At 42.2% G+C, this 25,995-nt stretch overlaps 1 protein-coding gene across 5 annotated transcripts in view; it reads right to left on the reverse strand.

The window, feature by feature from the left end:
• Positions 1-4,929: 4,929 nt before the first annotated feature.
• The window catches only part of Chek2 (checkpoint kinase 2), a 46,402-nt gene continuing 25,336 nt past the window's right edge, over positions 4,930-25,995 (reverse strand). For 3 of the 5 annotated variants that reach the window (XM_075983825.1, XM_075983832.1, XM_075983819.1), the window contains exons 4-11: positions 23,545-23,606; positions 20,502-20,598; positions 19,396-19,482; positions 18,561-18,724; positions 18,229-18,344; positions 17,204-17,289; positions 7,573-7,653; positions 4,930-6,249 (exon numbers count right to left, since the gene is read on the reverse strand). In XM_075983825.1, coding sequence (XP_075839940.1) covers positions 6,163-6,249; positions 7,573-7,653; positions 17,204-17,289; positions 18,229-18,344; positions 18,561-18,724; positions 19,396-19,482; positions 20,502-20,598; positions 23,545-23,606 — 780 coding nt within the window. In that variant the 3' untranslated portion in view covers positions 4,930-6,162. The remainder of the gene's footprint in view (positions 6,250-7,572; positions 7,654-17,203; positions 17,290-18,228; positions 18,345-18,560; positions 18,725-19,395; positions 19,483-20,501; positions 20,599-23,544; positions 23,607-25,995) is intronic. The other 2 variants (XM_075983805.1, XM_075983813.1) reach the window with 1 other exon arrangement.

Genomic DNA, 25,995 nt, shown 5'->3' on the forward strand with positions numbered 1-25,995 from the left:
AGTTCTTGTCATACAAGTCTTCCACTTGTTTGGGTTAGAGTTACTCTGAGATATTTTATCCTATTTGTGGCTATTGTGAAGAGTGTTGATTCTTTGATTTCTTCCCCAGACCTTTTATCCCCTGTGTACAGGAGGGCTACTGATTTTTTTGAGTTAATCTTGTATCTTGCTACATTGCTGAAAGTGTTTATGAGTTGTAGAAGGTCCTTGGTAGAATTTTTGAGATCACTTATGTAAACTATCATATTCTCAACAAACAGTGAGAATTTGACTTCTTCCTTTCCAATTTGTATCCCCTTGATCTCCCTTTGATGTCTTATTGTTCTAACTAGGACCTCAAGAACTATATTGAATAGATATGGAGAGGGTGGACAACCTTGTCTTATTCCTGATTTCAATGGAATCGCTGGAAGTTTCTCTGCATTTAGTTTGATGTTGGCTGTTGGCTTGTTATTGCCTTAATTATGTTTAGGTATGTTCCTTGCATACCTGCTCTCTTCAAGACCTTTATCATGAAGGGATGTTGTATTTTGTCAAATGCTTTTTCAGCATCTAATGGGATGATCATGTGGTTACTTTTCAGTTTGTTTATAAGGTGGATTACACTGACAGATTTTCATATGTTAAACCATCCATGCATTTCTGGGATGAAGCCTGCTTGATCATGGTAGATGATGGTTCTGATGTGTTCTTGGATTTGATTTGCTAGTATTTTATTTAGTATTTCTGCATCAATGTTTATGAGTGAGATTGGTCTGTAATTCTCTTTCTTAGTATTGTCCTTCTATGGTTTGGGTATCAGGGTAATTGTAGCCTCATAAAAAAGTTTGGCAATGTTCCTTCTGTTTCTATTGTGTGGAATAAGTTGATGAGTATTGACATTAATTCTTCTTAAAGTTTTAGAATTCTGAGCTGAACCCATCTGGTTCAGGGCTTTTTTTTTTTTTTTTTTTTTTTTGGTTGGGAGACCTTAATGACTGTTTCTATTTCTTCAGCAGTTATAGGTATACTTAATTTGCTTATCTGGTCTTTATTTAATTTTGGTAAGTGATATTTATCCAGAAAGTTGTCCATTTCCTTTAAGTTTTCCAATTTTGAGTACAGGTTTTCAAAATATGACCTGATGACCCTCTGTATTTTCTCCATGTCTGTTGTTATGCCCCCCTTTTCATTCCTAATTTTGTTAATTTGGATATTCTCTTTGCCTGTTGGTTAGTTTGGATAAAGTTTTGTCTATTTTGTTGATTTTCTCAAAGAACTCTTTGTCTTATTGACTCTTTGTATTTCTTTCATTTCTATTTTGTTGATTTCAGTTCTCAATTTTTATTATTTCCTGCTGTCTAGTTAGTTCTCTTAGGTGAGTTTGTTTCTTTTTATTCTAAAATTCTGTTAATTCACTAGTGTGGGATTTTCCCAGCTTCTTTATGTAGGCATTTAGTGCTATCAACTTTCCTCTTAACACTGCTTTCATTGTGTCCCACAAATTTGGGTATCTGTAGTCATTTTCATGGAATTTTAGGAAGTCTTTAATTTTCCCCTGTATTTCTTTCTTGACCCATTGATGATTCAGGTGAGCACTGTTTAATTTCCATGTGTTTGTGGGTTTTCTGGAATTAGTATTGCTGTTGATTTCTAGTTTTAATCCAATAAGGTACATTGGATTATTCCAACTTTTTGTATTTGTTAAGGTTTGTTACTGAGTATGTGGTCAATATTTGAAAAAATTCCATGAGGTGCTGAGAAGAAGGTATATTCTTTTCTGTTTGGATGGAATATTCTATAGATGTCTATTAAGCCCATTTGAATCATAACATCTGATAGTTCTCTTATTTCTCTGTTCATTTTTTGTCTGATTGTCAGTGGTGAGGGGGAAGTGTTGAAGTCTCCCACTATTAGTGTGTGGGGTTTAATTATGACTTAAGCTTTAGAAGTCTTTCTTTCATATATGAGGGTGCCCTTGTATTTGGGGCATAGATTGAAATTTCCTCTTTTTTTTCTGAATTCTTAAGAACATTTATTGATATTCAGTTTTAAGCATAATTATTAGGTAGTAGGCGCTCAATAAATGACTGTTGAATGAGCAGAGAAAAATGGTCAAGCTTAAGAAGATACTGCCACAGGAAGGAAATGTAACAGTGACAGGGAAACCATAGGTCAGTAAACATTGCACATGCACGGCTGTAAACCACACTTATATACAATTAAAAAGTAAATAACTTCAGTTATTACCTTGCCTTCAGTGAAATCATGGTATTAATCCTCTGTAATGACATAGCATACACTTTGTAGAATATCTTGATAGTAAGTGAAATACAATATTGTTGATAACTGAAATACAATATTGCTGAATGTGCATATACAAATTTTTTAGAAAGAAAATTTTAATTGAGAGAAGGAGAAAAAAAAACAAGTTTCCACCTCCTCCCAGCCTCCCATTTCCCTCCCCCTCCTCCCACCCTTCTCCCCCTCCTCCCACCCTTCTCCCCCTCCCCCCACTCCTTTCCCTCTCCCTCTCCAGTCCAAAGAGCAGTCAGGGTTTTCTGCCCTGTGGTAAGTCCTAGGTCCTCCCCACTCCGTCCATATCTAGGAAGGTGAACATCCAAACTGGCTAGGCTCCCACAAAGCCAGCACATTACATAGGATCAAAACCCCGTGCCATTGTCCTTTGCGTCTCATCAGCCCTCACTGTTCGCCATGTTCAGAGAGTCCAGTTTTATCCCATGCTTTTTCAGTCACAGTCCAGCTGGCCTTGGTGAGCTCCCAATAGATCAGCTCCACTGTCTCAGTGGGTGGGTGCACCCCTCGTGGTCCCGACTTCTTTGCTCATGTTCTCCCTCCTTCTGCTCCTCATTGGGACCTTGGGAGCTCAGTCCAGTGCTCCAGTGTGGGTCTCTGTCTCTATCTCCATCCATCACCAGATGAAGGTTCTATGATGATATGCAAGATATTCGTCAGTATTGCTCTAGGATAGGGTCATTTCAGGTTCCCTCTCCTCAGCTGCCCAAGGAACTAACTGGGGACCTCGGCTTGGGCACCTGGGAGCCCCTCTAGGGTCAGGTCTCTTGCCAACCCTAAAGTGGCTCCCTTAACTAAGATATATAGAGAACTCAAGAAACTAGACTTGAAATTTCCTCTTGATGGATTTTTCTTGTGACTAATATGAAATGACCTTCTTTGTCTCTTTTGACTGAGTTTAGTTTGAAGTCTATTTTGTTACATATTAGGATAGCTACACCCGCTTGTTTTTTCCTTCATTTCTTTAAGAGAATTTCTCATTTCATATTTAAGAATTTCAAACATTCTCTTGAGGTTTTTAGATCATTTTCTTTTGGTTCATCCATATTTGGTTGTTCAGGTCTTGCTTTTGTAGGGTCTTTATGTTTTACTGGTATTGTGTTGCTCTTTGTGGTGTAGCATGTGATCTTAACTTTTCTACTCATCTTTTCCTCTTATAGGTGTGGTTGGGTCTGTCTGAGATTCTGTTGAATAATCTTCTAGGTGCCAGTGAATCCAAAGCTCAGATGGTTGTTCCTCGTGGTACAGTCAGTGTCACAGTTCTAGTTACCCTGCTGGTTATTCCTGTTCTGGGAGGTAGCTAAGTGCTCCTGTGCTTTGGTCTACTCCCTTGGAGTCTGCTGTCTCAGACCTACCTTGACCTAGGCTGCTGGCTTTGATCTGTTTCTGTAAATCTTGGTCTGCATCTCCCCCTGCAGAAGTCCCTTGCTTGGAGTTGGACCTGTCGTGGTAGAGACTGCTGACTCTGGATCTGGTTGCTGGCTCAGTCCTGATCAGCCTGTGTCCGGGACTAGGTTTGCTCCTTGCTTCTGCTCCTGTTGGAGTTTGTTCTGTGTCTTAAGTAACTGGCTCAGTCCCACTCCAGTTCTGATGGAGATCACAGACTGGCTGACTCTGAGTCAGGTCATTGGCTCAATCCTGGTCTGCCAGTGTCCCAGGACTGGCTTGGCTCCCAGGGCTGGATTTGCTCCTGGCTTCTGCTCCTAGTGGAGCTTGTTTCCCCTCAATCACCTTCTTACAATTTTGGGAAAAATTAATATCTCAATGAAGCCCAAGAGTTCAGAGATGTAAACTATTAGGTCCGAGGATAACTTCTTTATTTCATTTGTTTTTGAGACAAGAGTCTCACTATACAGCTCAGGCTGCCCTTGAACTCACTAACTTGTTTCTGCTTCTCACAGGGATAGATTGTAGAAGGCTGATATGATATTCCAGACTGGCTTATAACACTAGGAGCAACATGCCTGCCTCCACATGGGCTCACAACACTAGGAACAACATGCCTGCCTCCACATGGGCTCACAACACTAGGAGCAACATGCCTGCCACCACATAGGCTCACAACACTAGGAGCAACATGCCTGCCACCACATGGGCTCACAACACTAGGAACAACATGCCTGCCTCCACATAGGCTCACAACACTAGGAGCAACATGCCTGCCTCCACATGGGCTCACAACACTAGGAGCAACATGCCTGCCTCCACATGGGCTCACAACACTAGGAGCAACATGCCTGCCACCACATGGGCTCACAACACTAGGAGCAACATGCCTGCCTTCACATGGGCTCACAACACTAGGAACAACATGCCTGCCTCCACATAGGCTCACAACACTAGGAGCAACATGCCTGCCTCCACATGGGCTCACAACACTAGGAACAACATGCCTGCCTCCACATAGGCTCACAACACTAGGAGCAACATGCCTGCCTTCACATGGGCTCACAACACTAGGAGCAACATGCCTGCCTCCACATGGGCTCACAACACTAGGAGCAACATGCCTACCTCCACATAGGCTCCTCGGCAGCGACTACAACCACCCAACATCACCATGCCCTTTCCTTTCTAAGGGACTTAGACTTTTGGTAGTGGGTAGTGGTAGTGACAGGGTTTCTCTGTGCAGCTCTGGCTGTCCTGGAACTTGCTCTGTAGACCAGGCTGGCCTTAAACTCAGAGATATGTAGTCACCACCCTGCAGGATTGAGACTTTCTAAGGTACTTTTAGACTTTCTATTCAGCTTGAACAAACTAAAACCAGAGTGATGTCTTGAGAAGCCAGACATGTGACAATAGTCAAAGTAAAGACCCATATAAAAAACACAACAACTTTTAACATTATTTTAGAATATTTTCTTTAATGTTTATGTGTGTTTGTATGCATGAACATGTGTGTGGGGGGGGGGGTTAGCCACAGAAGCCAGAAGAGGGCATCAGGTTCCCTGGAACTGTAGTTACATGGGTGCCAATAACCTAACTTGAGTACTCTACAGGGGTGCTCTCAAACACTAAACTATCTTTCCACATAGCCCACCTAAAATTCTTTTATAAAGAAAAGGGTATTCATCTAAAGTGCTATTTGTGAAGTATAAGTCCAGAGGCCAATTTCCACAAAGTTTTTCTGTTGTTGTTTTGTTTTCCCCGCAGTTTTTAATTGTGTATTATAGGAGGCAATCATGACAAGCTCAATAGAGGCCCGAGTCTCAGGAGTTTACCCTGAGACAATACCTGGTTATGAAAAAGACCACAACTGAGAACACCCAGGCACCACCCAGGAACAGAGCATCCAGAAGAAATTCCCAAAGTTCTAACAGCTGTAGACAGGATCATCTGCCAGCACACATCCACTGCTTCTCACCAGGACAAATGTCAGCCAATCAGGGGTCCTGAACCTTAGAAATCCCTCACCCCGACCTTTGCTACTACGAAAAACCAACCCTAACTAAGCGAACTCTCCAAATCCTCCAATATGATAGACACATGGAGAGCCCAAGTTTGCAAACTTGTGTAAGAATAAAGGCTCTTTGCTTTTATATACAGGACTCGGTCTCCTAGTTAGTTATACAGAATAGTATCAGTGGATGGAAAAGCAGTCATTCTCACCATTAAAATACATAGCCTTATTTAAAAAAAGACTTTTTTCAGTGGAAAAGACAACAACAGTATGAAAAAAAGCACATTTCTTCCTTTTTTTTTTTTTTTTTTTTTTTTTTTGGTTTTGCGAGACCGGATTTCTCTGTATAACAGCCCTGGTTGTCCTGGAACTTGCTCCGTAGACCAGGCTGGCATCAGACTCACAGTGATCCACCCGCCTCTGCCTCCCCAGTACTGGGATTTAAAGGCGTGCACCACCATTTAAGTTCAAACCAGTTCATCACACACAGCGCGGTACTTTGTGCTCTCAACATCTTCCACTTCCCGTTCCAGGGGCCGCTTTCGACTGGAAGGCTTGAAATAAAGCAAAGGGAGAAATGTTCAAAAGAAAAGCACGGCTCCTATCAAAACTCCTCATAGCGGTGAACTGGGGGCATTTCATGGGAAATGGTAAAAATCAAGAATTACTAGTGGTCATGACAACTGAATCCTCTTAATACACCTCTGGAATCAAGATGCTTATCTACTCTGCCTGGTGATCTCTAACTGCTAATGTATGTTCAGTTTTTTATTTTTTGTTTGTTGTTTGAGTTTTGTTTTATTTTTTGCCTTACAGTGATACAAAATCAAGTTCAAATTTGGATCTCTCCTCTCTCTAGCACAATTCTAGGTCAAGCATGATTTAAGGCAGTCAGAGCTCCCAGCCAAGCAAGGGGTTAGGAGTACCAGGAGAGCTTCATACACTATTGTGCCACAGAGATTGGAATTATTAAAGGAAGTTTTTATTTAACAATGCCTCCAACTGAAGACTGGGTTCTCCCAGGATGTGAGCACCTGTGAGCTGAAGAACATCTAAACACAGATAGCAGTAGCACCAACAGCTTCTCTCAGTCATCATCCCCCTGACGTGTGTTAAAGGGGGCTTGCCACGCACTGAGTCCTGCTCGACCCCCAGCACAATATGCAGAGGGGACCTAATCTCTCTCACAGTCACAAGCTTTGTTGTTTCATGGGAACAACAATCTTTTCTGTCATAATTTATTTTCCTATCTATAAAAACAGAAAAAATAGCAAGGAAAAAGGAGCAAGATCATTGACCAAAGCAAAACAGGACAGAAATAAATAAGCATACTAGTTTATGCTTACAAAGAACTTTAAAAGAATGAAACTGCAATCGAGAAATCACCACAATAAAACTCATTATCTTACTAACCGAGAGAGAGAAAACCATCATAGACTGCCTGCTCAAGTTTTACATTTTTCTAACAGGGTATTCCACCTTGCCATGAAAATCTGCGGCTCCAATCCATTCAACACAACCTGCATTATTAAATCTTCCAGAGCTGCAGGAGACACTGGCTTAGGCTGGAAGGTTTGCTTAAATAGCATATGCCCCAGGTTCAATCCCAAGTATGGCCAGCAAGTAAAAAATAAGTATCTACTATACTATACTTGTAAGGTAGAGTACCACTGCGTAGACCAAACTGATCCATGACTCCCAATTTCCCCTGCCTCTGTCCAGATTCAATGTCCTGCCTCCATCTCCTAAGTGCTGAGATTATATATGTGTGTTACCAAGCCTGTCATTAAGCACCTGCCACTGCACAGAATCTTCAGTCATCAGAGTTGCTCATCAGAGATTTAATTCTAGGCTATACAGTACAGTCATCAAAATACCTGGGCGGGAGTCAGGGGGAGAGCCATCACATTCTTCTCCTGAGCCAGTAGATCCTGAAATTTTCTCTTCATGCACTCATCCTGTGAAGAGATCAAAAAGCAAAGGCAGGCTACATATGAGGGAAAGCAAGTTCCTAAAGTGACAGCCCAAGGCTGCTATCCTAAAAGCAAGCCTCGTGCATTTGCTGAAGTCTTCTCATGAAGAGACTATGACTGTCTACCCCTCCTTTCTCAGAATAGTCAGTGCTCAGTAAGCATTGGCTAAATCAAACTCAAGGGTCATGGGCTCAGAGTTAACCAGAGAGGCAGACCCCCAGCTATGGTTCAGAACTAACCCTAAACCATGAGTAGTTGACAGTGTGCCACCTTGAGTCGCCACAGAAACAAACCCTTCCTGCTACAAATACCACCAATCACCTAGGAAATTCACACAGGAAGTGTCAAGCAAATTGATGGCAGTACCTTAAACTACAAACCTCAAGCCCACATCTTATAGTAATAAACAGGACCAAACATTGGAGATGTGGAACGTGGTGGCATAGCAAAGAGCACTCGTTTCCCAGTGTGCATAATTTGCTCCAAACTCCCTAAAGGTAAAATCCCGCAGGGTTTGAGGCCTGGCATGTAGAAGCCCTGACAGGTAGCCTGGCACTGCCTCCCATTTTCAGAAAAATAAAACAAAATCTATCAATGGAAAGATGGGTTCCAGGTGGAGGCTGGAGAGATGCTCAAAGGAAGACATGAGTTTGGATCATAGCACCCACATCAAGCACCTATAATTTCAATACCAGAGGGTCTACTCTCTCTGTACTCCTCAGGCACTGCACTAAAACACACACAAACCCACACAGCCTCACTATGTAGCCGTGGCTGGCCTGGACTCACTATGTAAAGCAGACAGGCCTTGAATCACAGAATCTGCCTTCATCGGCTGTGCTGGGATGCCTTTGATGTAAGCACTCAGGAGGCAGGTGGCTTGTATGTCTGAAGCCATTCTGATTGACAGGATGAGCTCCAGTTAGACTTTGTCAGTGCCACACACTACGGTCATCTTGGAAGAGTGGATTCAATTGAAGAGTAGCCTCCGTAAGATTAACCTGTGGGCATTTATGTAGGGCGTTTTCTTCAATGATGAGTGAGATGGGAGGACAAAAAAAAAAAAGCCCAGGTGGCCCTAGGTTATATGAGAACGTCAGCTAGCAAGCCACAGAGCAGGCCAGTAAACCACTCTTCTACAGTCTCTGCTTCACTTCCTACCTTCAGGATTCTGCCTTGAGTTTCTGCCCTGACTGACTCAGTGACAGACTGTGATGTGAAAGTGTAAAATGAAACACACCCTTTCCTCTTTAAGTTGGTTTGGTTGGTATTTATCACAGGAACAGAGAAACCAAAGTAGGACAGAGATGGAACACACAGAATACAGAGCCAGATTTCAAAGCCCTGTGTATTTTCTCACAACATTTTTCTATCTCTATTATGGTATCTAGGATGAAATGCTTCCAAAATGAGCAGTTCTGTCGAGATGGAAAATTCCCAGTACCAAAGGACAAATAATGGGCTCCTCTCTATCTACTAACGGGAAGCAGCGCTTTCTGCCATCCCTGTCTTACTAGTTACGCTGAGTGGCTCACAGAGTAGCTGTCTTGACAATATCAACCTTGTAAGTACATTCTCCGTGGCCTTAGGATTTAATGCAGAATCACTCCTGAAGTGCACCCACCACTATGTACTGCACTGCTCTGTACAGCAAGGCACCTAACAGTGTTTGAAATATGAATTCATTAGCTATGCTCTGGAGGAGTGAATAAGTAAACAGAAAAACCACGTGGAATGCCACTGTTATTTAGGTAAGTGCCCCCAAGCCCTATGTATTTAAACGCTTGGCACCCAACAAGAACACTATTGAAGGATATGGAGCCGTTCAGGGTGTGGGTGTGTGTACAGGTTGGGCACTCACATGTACACATACCTGATTGGGATTTCCCCTATTAATATGTTTTATTACCCTTGGTTAATAAAAAAAACTGCTTTGGCCTATGGCAGGCCAGTATAGAGCTAGGCCAGAAAACCAAACTGAATACAGGAGAAAAGAAGATGAAGTTAGGCAGATAAATTGTGACTCCTGAAGGAGAAAGATGCCAGAACCTTACCAGTAGGCCACAGCCTTGTAGTGATACACAGATTAATAGAAATGGGTTAATTTAAGATGTAAGAGCTAGATAGAAATATACCTGGGTCATTGGCCAAATAGTGTTGTAATTAGTTTCTGTGTAATTATTTGGGTCTGGGCAGCCGGGAAACAAACCACAGTCTCTGCTTACATAATGATGCCCAATGTAGGGCAACGTACATCCACATAAAGCCAAAAAACCTTTCAAGAAAGGTCTTCAAGAACCACAGAAATGGGAGTCAATTGGAGCTTTTTGGTAGCCACATATTTTCAGATAGGCTCTGTTTGCTGGTGGTGAGCAGAGGCAAGGCTCCTTTAAGAGAAGGCTTCCTGACTCAGCATTAGCAGGAAAAACTGTGTAGTTTATGCTGGCTACATGGCTCTGGCTCTTTCAAGAGTTTCTGCTACAGAGCACTTAAATGGGGTTTGTGAGCAGCGTGCTATAAATTGCTTAATGATGACAAAGACTCACTGCATCCCTGGAGCTGGGGTGATGAGCATGGCTTGAAGGGCTGGCGGTGAACATGCCTATGTCATGTGTGACTAGGTGAAATCAACAGGCAGAGCAGCAGTGTTAGTCCTAGCCACGTAGCTTAGCATTTTAAGAGGAGTCCCTAGTCAGAACAGAATTATAGATACACAATAAAGACAAATTCGGACACAAAAAAAGACCTCTAAATAGGTCAGTGTTGGATAAATGTACTTGGACTTAGGAGAGAGAGAGAAGAGTACAGTCATAGATTAAAGGAGTAAAAACAATAAATACTAAAAAGTAATAGAGTAAAAAAAGCCACATAAAGATGGAAAATACACAGAGTCTGGGTCATTTATAGTATGTTTTCTTTAAATTTTTCGACAATGAATGAACTAAGTAAAGAGAGACATTTCATTGTATGGCTTGCTATGCTAAACCAACATATATATGTTAAAGGTATCTTGACTTCAAAATTTGAGTCTAAGGATATATTAATTTGAAAAAGAGATTCTGTTTTTGTTTTCACAGAAGATGAGAACCTGTGGATTCCTTCTAGGCTAATGTGGCTTAATAAAACAAGACTCCCTAAGCCGGGCAGTGGTGGCACACGCCTTTAATCCCAGCACTCGGGAGGCAGAGGCAGGCGGATCTCTGTGAGTTCGAGGCCAGCCTGGTCTACAAGAGCTAGTTCCAGGACAGGAACCAAAAGCTACGGAGAAACCCTGTCTCGGAAAAAAAAAAAAAAAAAAAAAAAACAAGACTCCCTAAAAGGTCTCCATAAACCCTAAAAATATTTCACCTAACAAACAGCAAAAAGTAGTTTGGAAAAAATTACACCCAAATTCATGTTTCTTTTCATTTAAAGGGGGTTGATTACAAATGGTTAAATGGTCACAGTCAACATCTTTCTAAAAAAAAAGGGGGTGGGAAGAAATGATATAGAAATTAATACTTTGCATTAGTACGGATCTTGGTCTATTGAAACAAATTGAAGGTTGATTTGGTTGTACTGTGTTTATGTATTTCTGTTCTTGTTTTGTACAGCTCATTTAAAGTGTAATGTATAGTTAAGAGATACAGATTAATAGTCACGTATAATAGTTAAATGTTTAATTATGTTAGGTTTTCTAGATAGAGATATATTTCAGTTAAACAGATAATCTTCAATACGCCAAAGACCTACAAAATGTGGCATTTGAAATGTTTTGTTAATTTAGGGATTTTCATGACAATGAGACACATCTGCTCCTGGCAGTACCAATTTACTTCAGAGATGCTGGGCACTGAAGAAACTCCTTATGGACTTTGCTATCTTTGTGGCAAGATTAGCCATTTGAGCAATAAGCTACTCTTGCTTGGACTGCTTGACAGTATGCTGTGTAAAGTGGACATTCAGGACCCATAGGAAAGGGACCAGTGAGCTTTGATAGACTGAAAAAGGTGGGGTGGTCCTTCAGAATTCCTGCTTCACAGAAGAAACTGCCAGATATTCTGTAGGACAGAGAGGAAAGTAACTGACAAACAACCAATATAGATGGGAAATTGTTTCAAATTCCCAAATTCATGGAAAAGTCTGCTGTATGCTATGAGTGGGCCTATAGGTTGAAGATGGATGCCCCAATGTTACAGAAGAACTTTGGGTGACTGTCCAGGCAATGAGATGTCTCTGTTAATAGAGTTTTGGAAGTTGCTTACAAGGTTACTTCCTGTTTACTTAGGTAATACATCCTTGTGGGTCTTTGATGGAGTTAAAGACAGATAGTTATAAGCCGGGCGGTGGTGGCGCATGCCTTTAATCACAGCACTTGGGAGGCAGAGGCAGGCAGATCTCTGTGAGTTCGAGACCAGCCTGGTCTACAAGAGCTAGTTCCAGGACAGGCTCCAAAACCACAGAGAAACCCTGTCTCGAAAAACAGACAGATAGTTATAGTTTTCCTTAGTTATAATAAAATATAAATTAGGTATTAGAAATATTGTAACTATAATTCTTGATTGATAACTGTTTTACGTTTATATATGTAATTTTACTATGTTAAAGTTAAAACCTTGCTTTTCATTTAGACAGAAATGAAGAGCTGATGTAGGATTCCCCTCTATATGCTAGGAATATATTTTATTACCACTGGTTAATAAAAAAGCTGCTTTGGCCTATGGAAGGCCAGAATAGAGCTAGGTGAAAAAAGTAAACTGATTGAAAGGAAAAAGAAGGCAGAGTCAGGTAGATGCCATGCATCTGTTGAAGGAAAAAGATCCCAGAACCTTACAGGTAGACCACAATCATACATAGATTAATAGAAATGGGTTAATTTAAGGCATAAGAGCTAGTTAAATTACGCCTGAGACATCAGCCAAACAGTGTTGTAATTAATATAGATTCTGTGTGATTACTTGAGTCTGGGCAGGCGGAAAACAAAATGAAGTCTCCATTTACACATACCTGATGAGGGATTCCCCTCTGTAAGCTGTGAACTATTGCTTAATGAATAAAGCTGTACTGGCCAGTGCCTTAGCAGAATAGAGCAAGGCAAGAATTCCAAGCAGATAGAGGAGGAAAGAAAGCAGAGTCAATGAGATGCCATGTAGCCACTGCAAGAGGTAAACACACCAGAACTTTGCCAGTAAACCAGGAGCCTCATGGTAAAATATAAAATAATAGAAATGGGTTAATTTAAAATGTAAAAGCTAGGTAGAAATATGCTTAAGCTATTAGCCAAACAATATTGCAAATAATATAGTTTCTGTGATTATTTCGGGTCTGGGAGCCCGGGAAACAAAGAAGCACTCTCCACCAACACATACCCTCACACATATATCCATAATTAAACCAAATATTACCAGGTCTTCCTCAGACATGCTATATATGCCTTGGATGTTAGTCTTCATCTTTTCTCTTGTTTAAGAACTTAAAGAGTCTCTTGTTGCCACCACTGTGCACAGTCAAGCTGACTGGACTGTGAGCTTCAGAGGAGTCTGCACCCCCAACCTCTCAGATCCTCGTTTGTGTAGGACAAGCACCTCATCCACTGAGTCATTTCCTCAGAGCTTCTTTCTCTCTTTTCTCACATCAGTCATGGACTAAACCCCCAAAACGTAGTCAAAATAAACTTCTCTTTATAAGTTGATTTCTCTCATGTAATGTGTTACAGTAACAGAAAGCTAATTAACATAAATGTCCTTCTATTTTTTTTTTTTTTTTTGAGACAGGGTTTCTCTGTGGTTTTGGAGCCTGTCCTGGAACTAGCTCTTGTAGACCAGGCTGGTCTCAAACTCACAGAGATCCGCCTGCCTCTGCCTCCCGAGTGCTGGGATTAAAGGCGTGCGCCAGCACCGCCCGGCCATAAATGTCCTTCTAGACATTGTTTGGTGTGGCCAGAATGACCTGAGGCTATGTGCATCATATTCACAAGCTATCAGTCAACAATAAGTTGAAAAAGAATCTCAACATTAGCACAAGTGGCAAGATTTATCTGTAAATCTGTGAGAAGTCGGCATACATTAAGTCACAATATCCCTCAAAGGCAAGTAGGAAGGACTCTTCTGTTTTATTAAAGTTAAATAGAGCTGGGCAGGGTGGCACACACCTTTAATACCAGCACTCAGGAGGCAGAGGCAGATGGATTTCTGTAAATTTAAGATGTGCATGGTCTACAGAACAAGTTCCAGAACTGGCTACAAAGCTACAAAGAAACCCTGTCTCAAAAAACAAAACAAACTGAAATAGAAAGTATGAAGAATATCCCCCAATTGGATACAGCTAATGACAAAGCAGAGAAAGAATTCAGAGTCCCCAAAACCATGACTTCCCCAGCCAAGTTCAAGGTTATCACCATTAGCAGATGTTCAGATAGCCCATTTGTGCCCTCGCCCTCCTCATCCAGTGCCTACAATGCTATTCCAAGCAAAATGCTTAGAAAGATTGGGACAGAAAAACAATCCTGTACAATAAAAGAACTTCTGGAGGCATCACATTCCCTGACTTCAAACTCTACTGAAAACAGCCTGGTATTGGCATAAGAACGGACAGGAGGACCGAATAGAACACCGGATATCAATCCACACATCTTTGAACACCTGATTTTTGATAAAGAAGTAAAAAATATCAAATGGAAAAAAGAAAGCATATTTAACAAGTGGTGCTGGCATAACTGAATATCAACATGTAGAAGAATGAAAATATACCCATATCTATCACCATGCACAAAACTAAACTCCAAATGGATTAAAGACCTCAACATAAAGCCAGCCACACTGAACCTTATAGAAGAGAAAGTGGGAAGTACATTTGAACACATTGGTACAGGAGACCACATGCTAAATATAACCCCAGCAGTACAGACACTGAGAGAAACAATTAATAAATGAGACCTCCTGAAAATGAAAAGCTTCTGTAAAGCAAAAGACACGATCAACAAGACAAAATGACAGCCTACAGAATGGGAAAAGATCTTCACTAACCCCACATCAGAGAGAGGTCTGATCTCCAAAATACACAAAGAACTTAAGAAATTGGACACCAAAAGAACACATAATCCAATAAAAAAAAAATGGAGCACAAACCTAAACAGAGAACATAGGAATCTAAAATGGCTGAAAGACATTTAAGGAAATGTCCAAATCTTTAGTCATCACAGAAATGCAAATCAAAACAACTCTGAGATTCCATCTTACACCTATAAAAATGGCCAAAATCAAAAACACTGATGACAACTTATGCTGGAGAGGTTGTGGGGAAAGGGAAACACTTCTGCATTGCTGGTGGGAATGCAAGCTGGTACAACCTCTTTGGATGTCAGTGTGGCGATTTCTCAGAAAATTAGGAAACAACCTTCCTCAAGACCCAGTAATACCACTTTTGGGTATATATTCAAAGGATGCTTAATCGTGCCACAAGGACATGTGCTCAACTATGTTCATAGCAGCTTTGTTTGTCATATCCAGAACCTGGAAACAACCTAAATGCCCTTCACTCAAAGACTGAATATGGAAAATGTGGTATATTTACACAATGGAGTATTACACAGCAGAAAAAAAAATAACGACAGCTTGAATTTTACAGGAAAATGGATGGATCTAGAAAACATAATATTGAGTGAGGTAACCCAGACCCAGAAAGACAATTATCACATGTACTCACTCATAGGTTTTTAAACATAAAGCAAAGAAAGCCATTCTACAAACCACAATCCCAGAGAATTTAGACAACAATGAGGACCCTAAGAGAGACTTACATAGAATCTACATGGGAAGTAGAAAGTAGAAAAAGACAAGATCTCCTGAGTTAATTGGAAGCATGGGGTCCTTTGGGGAGGGTTAAAGTGCGGAGGGGAAAGGCAGGGAGGGGAGCAGGAAAAAATGTAGAGCTCAATAAATATCAATTAAAAAAAAAAGATTGGGGCAGAGCCACGCTTCATGTTTTCTTGCTTGTGCACAACAGATTTCTTGAGACAGAAGTACAAACAAAATGGGCTACGCTGACTCATGCATCTCAGACAAATACAAACCCTTGTTGCTAGGCCTAACTATCTGAATGTTAACACAGAAAGCCAGCACAGTGTGTCTGCCTCCATTTGGATCCCAGAAGCTGCCCCCCTATTAAAGCATGTGAAAGGAGCCAAGGAGTGGGTTTCTCTTTTTCATCAAAGTTAAATCCCCACATGTAATGACACCTTTGTTTCCAAACTCCTGGTCTCCAAGGCCCTTGCTGTTTTCAGATCTGCGTGATCTAGCAAACACTAAATCTTCTGACAGATTTATTCTAGGAGGAGAATGTTTCCAGCGCAAGATCCAAAACACATCTATCTGTTCTTTTTCCTCCCCTCCCCATCTTCCTTCTTTTTCTTAATATTTTATTGCATTTTTTGCTTATTTATCTTATGTGCATGTGTGTGAAGTCAGAGGACAATTTCAGTAGTCAGTTCTCTCCTTCCACCATGTGTACTGGGGATCAAACTCAGGTCCCCAGGATTGGTGCTGGGCCTGGTGAGCCATCCCCCCAGACCCCAGCCAGGATTTGTTGTTCTCAACTTGAGCAGGTCTGATCAAAACTTAGGTGTGGAGAATTACAAGTGAGAAAGTGGACAATCTTCCAGAGTCCCAGAAGACTAACAGGGACACTTGCTTTTTCAAGGTGTCCCGGGAACAGAGAACCATGGAAGGTAACGTCACCCAGGCCCAAACATAAGGAGTTCACAGCAAAGTGTGGCCAAGCTGAGCAGCAGAATCACATCTACCAAAATACTGGTAGATACTGCTGGATACTCGTTAATTAACTCCAAGCCAGCAATTAATCTCCCAAAGTCATAGATGCTCTGACAGCAGCTTTGAATGAGCTTGGCACAAAAATCTCACAGCAACAGGGATGTGTGAACACAGACATCATGCAAACTAAGAGGGTGCAGGTGACAGCCTGCACTAAGGGCATGCTGGCTCACTAGGAACAAGAGTGAGACCCTTTAAAACATAACCACCTGGCTCAGGAAGTGACTGGGTTCCCTCAGGGAGACTGCCTTCCTGGACCTGCCCCAGATTTCTTGATTGAAGGTGAAAAATGGCTGGAACACAGCCCAGCCCACTCCACCTGGTAGAGGAGGAGCAGAAAAAGGAGACAGCTGGGCATTGAGGAAGACCAAGCTCTCAAAGGATTATGCTGCAATGTCAGGGAAGCCAAATGGAACCAGAACCTAACATAAAGTGAGCTTGTTCATCCAGGAGCTATGTATGAGTTGCAAGGAAGGACTTGACATCCCAAACACATACACAAATCCATTCACCCTCCCTCCCCTCATCTCTTCCTCCTTCTTTCCCTCCTCCACACGTGTATCCTGATTGAAAACCATTTATACACACTATACCTACAATCAAATTGAAAACACTTACATAAACGAATCCAACAACGGAGACTGTGGGTGACCCTCAGCCTCACCTCACTTACGCAGTTCAGGGCTCCCCCTAATTTTAGGCAAACATGCATTGCCTCACACACCCACCTGTAGCCATGGATGATTCAAGGCTTCCTCAGTGGTAAACCTAGATTTTGGATCCACAACCAACAGTTTCTTGACAAGGTCCAGAGCTAAGAAAGCAGAGAATTGGGAAAATCATAATGAAAAAAATGAATACATTTCACCTGTGTTTTCAAACTACAGACCATCAGCCAGAGAGGAGAGCAGCAAGAAGTCAGCCGATTTGGTGGAGAGAGCTCTTCACCCTCTCTGAATGCAGACAACTGGAACCTTGTGGATAAGAATATATCCCATTACTCCCTGCTGGGACATCACAACTTTTTGGCTTCTTCTTTCCTTTCTTGCTGCTGTAATTGAGTTTAGGCTAATTAAAACTGAACTTCTACCCAGTTATGAGATACTCAGGATGCACCAACTCTGCATCCCATTGCTTGACAGTGAGACCAGAGAGTAGTTCTCTCTAGGCATGTAAAAACAAAGCCCAACCCCACAGGCCAGCAACGGCCAAAGCCTAGCTTGCATGCTGCAGCAATGTTCTTTCTGGAATCCCTGATATTTAACACTACCACCTATGTTATACTATTGGACACTTAGTCTTCACTTTTTTCTCCAGAGAGTTACAAAGGTGCACTTTTAAATTATAAAATACAGCTAACTGATGACATTAAACTTTTCCATTCTTCTTAGTCTAAGAAATGTTTGTTATTAAAAGTTATTTTGCACACTTGAATGGATAGCAGGCCTTTGTGTATGTTATATTAAACCTCACACAAAATCTTTAATGTCAGGGTTATTGACCACCTATTTACAAATAAAGAAAATGGAGAACCAAAAAAGTTAAGTAACTTGCCTAAGGTCACAAAACTAACAGATAGCAGACTTAGGACTTCATCTCAGTGTCAAAAGCCCAGGCTCTTAATAATGTCTTCTTCCCTTCAAATGGTGCAAAGCAATGGAACAAAACAGACAAGAGAAAAAAACACGGAGTTTGAGAAGAAACTCCCACCAAAAAAACACCCACATTCAGTAAAACTCTTTTGTGTCCATACCCTTCTCTGAAACATCTGTCCAGACTTCAGGAATAAAGTTGTATTTTCCACTGGTGATTTGATCCTTCAGTGACACTTGAGTCTTATGCTCAGAGAAAGGCGGATACCCACTAAGGCTTAATATTGGCAGAGAAAGAAAGGGAAAAAGATCAACTGGCATTCTTAGTGCCATTTGGATACACAGGTCTTTTCAGCATTGAGAAAAATCAGTTTTTCCTTGAATCAACGATTTAAAAATGACCAAAATCAAACAGAAGCTCTCTACCCAGACATAGGTAAAGCTTCCATCTGCCCTCATCCAACTAGAATGTGAAACAGAAAATGTTTCCTACCAGATGAAAAGAATAACTCCTAAGCTCCAGCAGTCTACCGCACGGCTGTACCCAGCAGTCCCATTGGAGACAAGGACCTCAGGAGCCAGGTAAGTGGGCGTACCACATAAAGTTCTCATCAGTGATGTCTCCCCCAAAATTTTGGACTGTCCAAAATCAGTGATCTAAAAATATGAAGGAAACAAACGAAATCCAAACATGATCACAGCCAATCATTCCCAAGAACCATGGATTGGCTATTAGTCACACACCCTCCATTAACCCAAAATGTACAATTTCATGTCTTTGCAAAGCATTTAATTTTGCCTAAAAGAAAATCCCTGGGCCCAGGAACCTGAGAACCAAGATTTTTCCATCATTATAACCTTAACAAAAACTGCATAAGCCCTGCCACAAACACATTAGGACTCTTAACACTTAGGCATATTTTTTAGACCCAAGACCCTTAAATTAAACTACACCATGGAACATCTGGAAAGCTTGGGGAATGAGGAGAAATGCACCTGTTCTCACCCTTGAGTTTTGGGGTCTTCTTTTTGTCTACTAATTGTAACAAGAGATTCTAAAGAGAGGTTAGGCTGAGAAGGCAAGATCCATAATTCAATGGTCCATTCAGATCCTTCCTCTCTGAACACAGAAGTGGCTTGTATACACAGAACTCAGTAAATGCTCATTAGATTGGTAGAATATGGTGTGATCTCAGCAATAACTGTTAAGTATGGGAAGTTCAGATTCTCAACCTTTAGATATTCCTATTTTTTTATGTAAGAAATTAAAGGATAGTTTTGAAAAGAAATATACAGCGGTGGCAACAGAGAGAATGAAAAGTTCCCACCTTGATAAGGCAGTCCTCTTCTTGAGAAGACAAAAGAACATTCTCTGGCTTTAGGTCCCGATGTATAATCCCATTTTCATGAAGGTACTGTACAAAAAGAGAGGCAGGACCATTGGTTTATACCAAACACATGTGAAGACAGTGACCAACCAATACCTAACTCCTAGCCGGGGTGAACCCAAGCTGTATTAAATGTCAGCTCACTCCTTAAAGTCAGAGCTGGAGTAAAGCTTCAGCAGGTTTTCTCTATGTGTAGCCTTGTCTGTCCTAGGACTTGCTTTGTAGACCAGACTGGCCTTGAACTCACAGAAATCTACCTGCCTCTGCCTCCCAAGTGCTAGGACTAAAGCTGTGCTGCACCACTGCCTGGCTTTGAAGTTAAAGGCCAGCATGGATTCTATGACAACCAGGGCCACAGAGAAAGACCTTGTCAGCAGAGGAGAGAGTTAAAAGTTAGAGCACAGAGATGGGGGAAGAAGGAGGGAGAGAGACATTGACAAACTTATCAAACCATGGGAAGTAATCACCACCACAAAATATGGGACAAAGCACGAGCACATTCCCCAACACCCACCCATTACTGGTGCACTGCATCTCATGGGGTGCTATTCGTAAGAAACACATTATCGGACCGTAGAGGAACAAATTATCTATCTCAATCATCCCAACTGGTCAGTCAGTTTTGCTTTCAATCCCATCTTTACACCTTGAAAACCAAGACATTGCCACAGGGATCAGGTAGGTGCAAAAATCAATGCCCCTCCAGAAGGCCCTCCAAGTCAAAAACATAGATGGGGTTATATGGATTTTGTTTTTCTGAGATGACTTTGTCCGTGGTAGGCAAGCACTCTACCTCTGAAGTGTTTCATTTTGAAACAAGTTCTCTCTAAATTGCCTAAGTTAGATTTGAACGAGACTCCTGCCTTAAGCTCCCCCAGTAGATGGGATTCCAGGCCATGGCACCTATGGCACCAGGTCATTTCTTTAGTTCTCTTTCTTACTGTCTCTCACACTCCCAGCAGCATTTGAGCATCTGAGTCACGGGGGCAGGCATTTTCTCCTAGAGGATGTCCTCGCCTACCACAAGAGGGCAAGAAGAGAATCACCTGTACAGCCAAAAGCATCTGGTAGAAATAGAGCTTGCAGGTTGCTTCCTTCAGGCGTTTGCTCACCACCCGGTCAAAGAGCTCTCCACCTTCCATCCTGAAACACAAATAAAGAGGGACTTTCACTCGTGAGGCACAGCACAAAAGAAACAAACTCATCTAGCTCAGCAAAACGGGGTGCGTGTGTGCGTGCGAGAGAGAGAGAGAGAGACAGAGAGACAGAGACAGAGACGGAGGGAGGGAGGGAGGGAGGGAGGGAGGGAGGGAGGGAGGGAGGGAGGGAGGGGGAGGGAGGGAGGGAGGGAGGGAGGGAGGGGGAGGGAGGGAGGGAGGGAGGGAGAGGGAGGAAGGGGGAGGGAGGGAGGGAGGGAGGGAGGGAGGGAGGGAGGGAGGGAGGGAGAGAGAGAGAGAGAGAGAGAGAGAGAGAGAGAGAGAGAGAGAGAGCGAGCGAGCAAATGAGCGCATGCCTCACAAGTCAAAGGCCCTGGCCTGGAACTCTAGTACTAAAGCACAGGTCACTTTTATCTACTCTTCACATAACTTAATGCGCTTGACTGGGCATTGTAGGGCATGACTTTAATCCCAGCACTCAGGTAGAATTCAAGGCCACCCTGTTATGATCTATATAGTAAGTCCCAGGCTAGCCAGAGATACAGGATACCCTGCCTCAAAACAAACAAACAGGGCTGGAGAGATGGCTCAGTGGTTAAGAGTACTGACTGCTCTCTCAGAGGACCCGGGTTCAATTCCCAGCACCCACATGGCAGCTCACAACTGTCTGAAGATCCAGTTGCAGGGGATCTGATACCTTTGTACCAATGCACATAAAAAATAAAGTTAAATAAAAACCATAAAATATTAAAAAAAACAAACAGATAAATAAACTCGAAGGCTGAGAGCAATGGCTCAGTTGTTAAGGCTCACTGAGTCCCCAAGGCTCCCCTCAGCTCTTCTCAACCTGTCCCCTCCCCTAAACTTCTGCAGCTTCTGGGCTTCCATAACTTCCCTGCCTTTTGGGCCATGTGCTCTCTTGGTTCTCTTGGCCCTCCTCCTTGCTTTTTCCTGTTCCTCTCTTCTTCTCTTCATTTCTCTCTTCTCTCCCAGCTCTGGACTCCTCGAGATGCCTTTCGCTGTGCTCTCCCTGATTCTGACAATAAAAACCTTCTCCTCAGCCATACCTTGGAGAGGTCATGCCCTCGTTCACTCACTTCCCAACACCCGTGCCTAACTCACAAGTGCCTGTAACTTCAGCTCCAGGGAAACAAAGCCCACCTCTGACCTCTCCAAGCACTGGCAGTCATGTGTACACACACAGACACACAAACTTAAAAGTAATACGAAATAAATCTTCTAACAAATTAATGAGCTATTAAAAGCCTCATCCACAGTCAGATGCCCCAGCTAGAAAAGAAGAAAAAGTGAAATAGCATGACTTCTTTGGGGACTTTCAAAAGTCTGGTTCCAGCAGGGTGGTGGTGGCCCACACCTTTAATCCTACCTATAATAACTGATGTCAAATAAAGACATAATTGGTGGTACATTATCTATAAGCCCAGTACTCAGAAAAAAGAGGCTGGTACATTCAAGGAGATCCTGAGCTACACAAAGAATTTAATACCAAAGTGGGCTACATGAGACTCCACCTCAAAAAAAAAAAAAAAGTACTAAGTGATGGCTGAGAATGTAGGGAGGGCACTTGCCTACCATGTGCAAGACCCTAGGTTTGAGTCCACCCACAGAGCAGAACTACTGACGCAGGTAAAAAGCATGGCACAGTGCAGATGTTCAATGAGGAAATGTCAACAGTGAAGCAGTAACCCACTGGCACCTGGAGAAGCGTTATGAAGGGAAACACCGACAGCAATATTGGGCGCACAGCAAGGCTTTAACAAGCAGCAGCAACTGTTGATTATATTGTTACTACTATTATTAATTTGTTGCCTGAACTCGTGCAGGTGCTGAGAATTGAACCCAAAGCTTCTGGAAGAGCAATCAGTGTTCTTAACCACTGAGCCATGTTTTCAGCCTTTCTATAAATAATGGGCACACACACACTATTGTTGGGGGTGTGTGTATATAAAGCACATGTGCAACATGTCTTAAACGTAAAGGTCAAAGGACAACTTACAAGAATCAGTTCTCTCTTTTCAACATTTGGGTCTTACAGATCAGACTCGGGTCCTCAAACTTGGCAGCAGGTGCTTTTATTCAATGAGACATCGTGCCCTCCTAATCATAATCTTAATGGCCACTCTTCATAGGAACTATAAGCACAGCATTCCCTGTCTGACCCAACAGCTGCTCCCAGAAACACACAAGTTTATACAAGAACAGACATGCAGCAGGCCACCTCCAGGAATGCAAAATTTGAGATACGAAAAGATATTCAAGAGCCACCATGTAGCCAGGGCTCACGGTTCTCAAGAATAGTCCACACGGGCAGATACCTTCAGAGTAATGATAAATTGGACTCATGTTGAATGTCCACATCTGTCAGTATCCTGAAGGGCTTCCTAACCCTCAAATCATTTAATCCTTTTAAGAAGTCTACCAGCTAGAGTACAATTGTTATTCACATTCAACACTCAGAAAATGAGAGTCAGGGAGGTGAAATGAACTCCTTCCAAGGGCTTGTCCTGTACAAAATAAAGCTCAATCTCAGGCCTCAGATACAAGGTCTCAATCCCTTCATACCTGTTATTAGAAGAGCTTTAGAATTCACACACACACACACACACACACACACACACACACACACACGCAGTGACTCCACTAACACATCTCCATTAAGAGCCCCAGTATGACAAAGGCAGGTCTGCATTCAATTCTTTGCTGGCTTATAAGACTTACACAGAAACATAAATTTAAAATATTACTACTACTTGCTGGGCAGCAATGATACATGACTCCAATCTCAGGACTCTATGAGTTCGAGGCCAGCCTGGTCTACAGAACAAGTTCCAGGACAGGTTCCAAAGCTACACAGAGAAACCTTGTCTCAAAAAACCAAAACGAAACAGAAGAAAACAAAGTTACTACTTACAACTCCAGAACAATGTAATAATCTTCTGCATCAAAAACATCTTTAATCTGGATGATGCAAGGCTAGAACAGAGAAGAAGAGAGAAGTGAGACACTTCACAAAGGAAACCTCAAGGCCCAGAAACTGAGGTCTCAGGAGGACAAAGATCAGGCACTGGACTCTTATCTGAGGATGTTTTTATGTCACGTACAGGAGAAGGCAGAAGAAATGTTTCTGACTCTTCAGAGAGAACATTCAGTATCAGTCAGCAAGGGGAAATTCATGTGTGCATATGAGCCTACCTAAGAGTGACAGCAGGTCCTCCCAGCCTTCTTCATTTGTCCAGAACAGGACTCAAGCAACCTGACAAGGACCATGCATAAGGCAGCAGAAGAATGGTGGTGGGGAGTTTTCACAGCAGGTCTGAGACCTGAAATCCAATCCTAGCACAAGAGTGAAGGAGAACCAGACACACAACCAGAGACCATGAAGCTAATTTGTAATCCTAGCACTTAGGAGGGCAAGGAAGGAAAATCAAGAACTCAAGGCCAACCTCAGCTATAAAACAAGTTCAAGGCCAGCCTGTAATATGAGACCTTTTCTCAACAACAAAGAAGAAAGCTAGGGAGGAAGCCCAATTATATTACCAGACACCAGACCCATACAGTTCCAGCACTGGAAGCATGGACAATGGAAGGAAACTTTCATGATTAGATCTTCCCCATTGTATAAGAACTTCCGAGCATGGCCTCCAGATTATGACCGAGTATCAGCACAGGGGACAGAGAACACAGCGGGCAGGGAAGAACAGTTTAGATACTCCAGAATGCACACTTATGATTTTCCACTTAGAAAGCACACCTATTGTGCTTACAACTGACAGCCAAGTTCAGTGATAGAGATAAGAACCAGACTGGGTGAGTATCAATCAGAATAAAGGATTGTGATCATGTGGGAACCAGACAGCCTATACTACTTCCAGGTTTGAGTTTAAGAGGGTGGTGAAACTCACCATAGTATTCTTCCATCAAAGCAAGTCTCATCATAACTGCTGCTCTGTATCCAGGGGCCTTCCTGCAGTGAACTGTTATAGACAATCAGTGGAGGCCCCTCTGCCTCGCAGCATGGAAGACCTTGGAGACACTGATGAGTGCTAAGGCGAGACTTCCGCTTTAAAAAGGATCAAAATAACCAGGAAAATACTTAGGGAGATGGGATGTATGGATTGGTTTGCTTGTTTGTTTATTTAATTACATGTGTCTATCTATATCTATGCATGCCATAGAGCATGTGTGGAGATCAGGGGAGAACTTGTGAGAGCTGATTTTTTCCTTCCTCCTGTGGTTCCTAGGGATCCAACTAAGATTGTCAGACTTAGTAGCAAGTGCCTTAAACCTTCTGAGACTTTTTGCCAGCACTGAATGTGTTTTACAAAACAAAACAAAACTGGCAAAGCAGGCTGCAGCAGGAAGATTGCTTGAGCCAGGAATCAGAGCCCAGCCAAGTCAATTCAGCCAGTTCCTATTACAAGGAACAGAAACTCACTCAAGAGACAGAGATGGAAGGGTCATGTAAGCACAGTATTCCCGGACCAACCAGGGCAGAAGTGCAGGGATGTCTCCAAACAACAAAAAAAAGAATAAAATGAAAGAGCAGGAAAGGAGGTAGGTGAGGAGGAGAAAAGGCAGAAGGAAAGAAAAAGGAAAGGGAAGAGACAGCAAAGGAAGAAGCTGCAAATCCAACAGAGGACAGCCAAGTAAGAGAGCCGACCACTGAGTTGTAAACAGGCAGTGAGATACTGTGTCAAAGGCAGTAATTTAGAATAAAAAGAGCTTCAAGTACTTGAAGGGATGTGAGGAGATGAAAGAGAGAACAAAGAAACTCTTCTGTTTGGAGGTTAGAAGGGAGAATAAGCCAGATTTGGGTCAAGTTGACTCCAGTCCCTACGGGGACACATAAACGGATGAAGACACCGAAAGAACTAGCAAAGGGAAGACAGGACCAGCCTAGCCCACTACAGCCCTTCGCACCTTCCACAGACACACTGATCCTGAGAAAAAAGGAGGCCCATTTATACCCAACCAGACTCCCACACCAAGGAATGAGACAAGATAAAATGATAGGACTCCATTCACCTCTCACACACCATAGATTTAAATAAAATACTCCAAATAAAAAGTATTTAAAAGTGCCAAATTTTCAGATGTAATTAACCTCACTAAAACTTTCATTTTCTTTACAAATATAATCACTAATCTCTATAAGATTTTGGTCAAGATCTCATCAAAAATACTGAGCATTGAATCATGAGGTTATGAAGCCTTTACAGAGGATTATATTTTCACAAGCTTTAAGGAAAACTCTTGCAAGGTTAAAAAGAGTTTGGTCATGTGTGCGTTCACATGCCCAGGTCAACACTAACCTCCTACAGACATGCTATGTACATGTCCCATATTTTCAGACAAGTTTCTA

Source organism: Microtus pennsylvanicus, chromosome 1 (assembly GCF_037038515.1).
Source record: "Microtus pennsylvanicus isolate mMicPen1 chromosome 1, mMicPen1.hap1, whole genome shotgun sequence".
NCBI lineage: Eukaryota > Metazoa > Chordata > Mammalia > Rodentia > Cricetidae > Microtus > Microtus pennsylvanicus.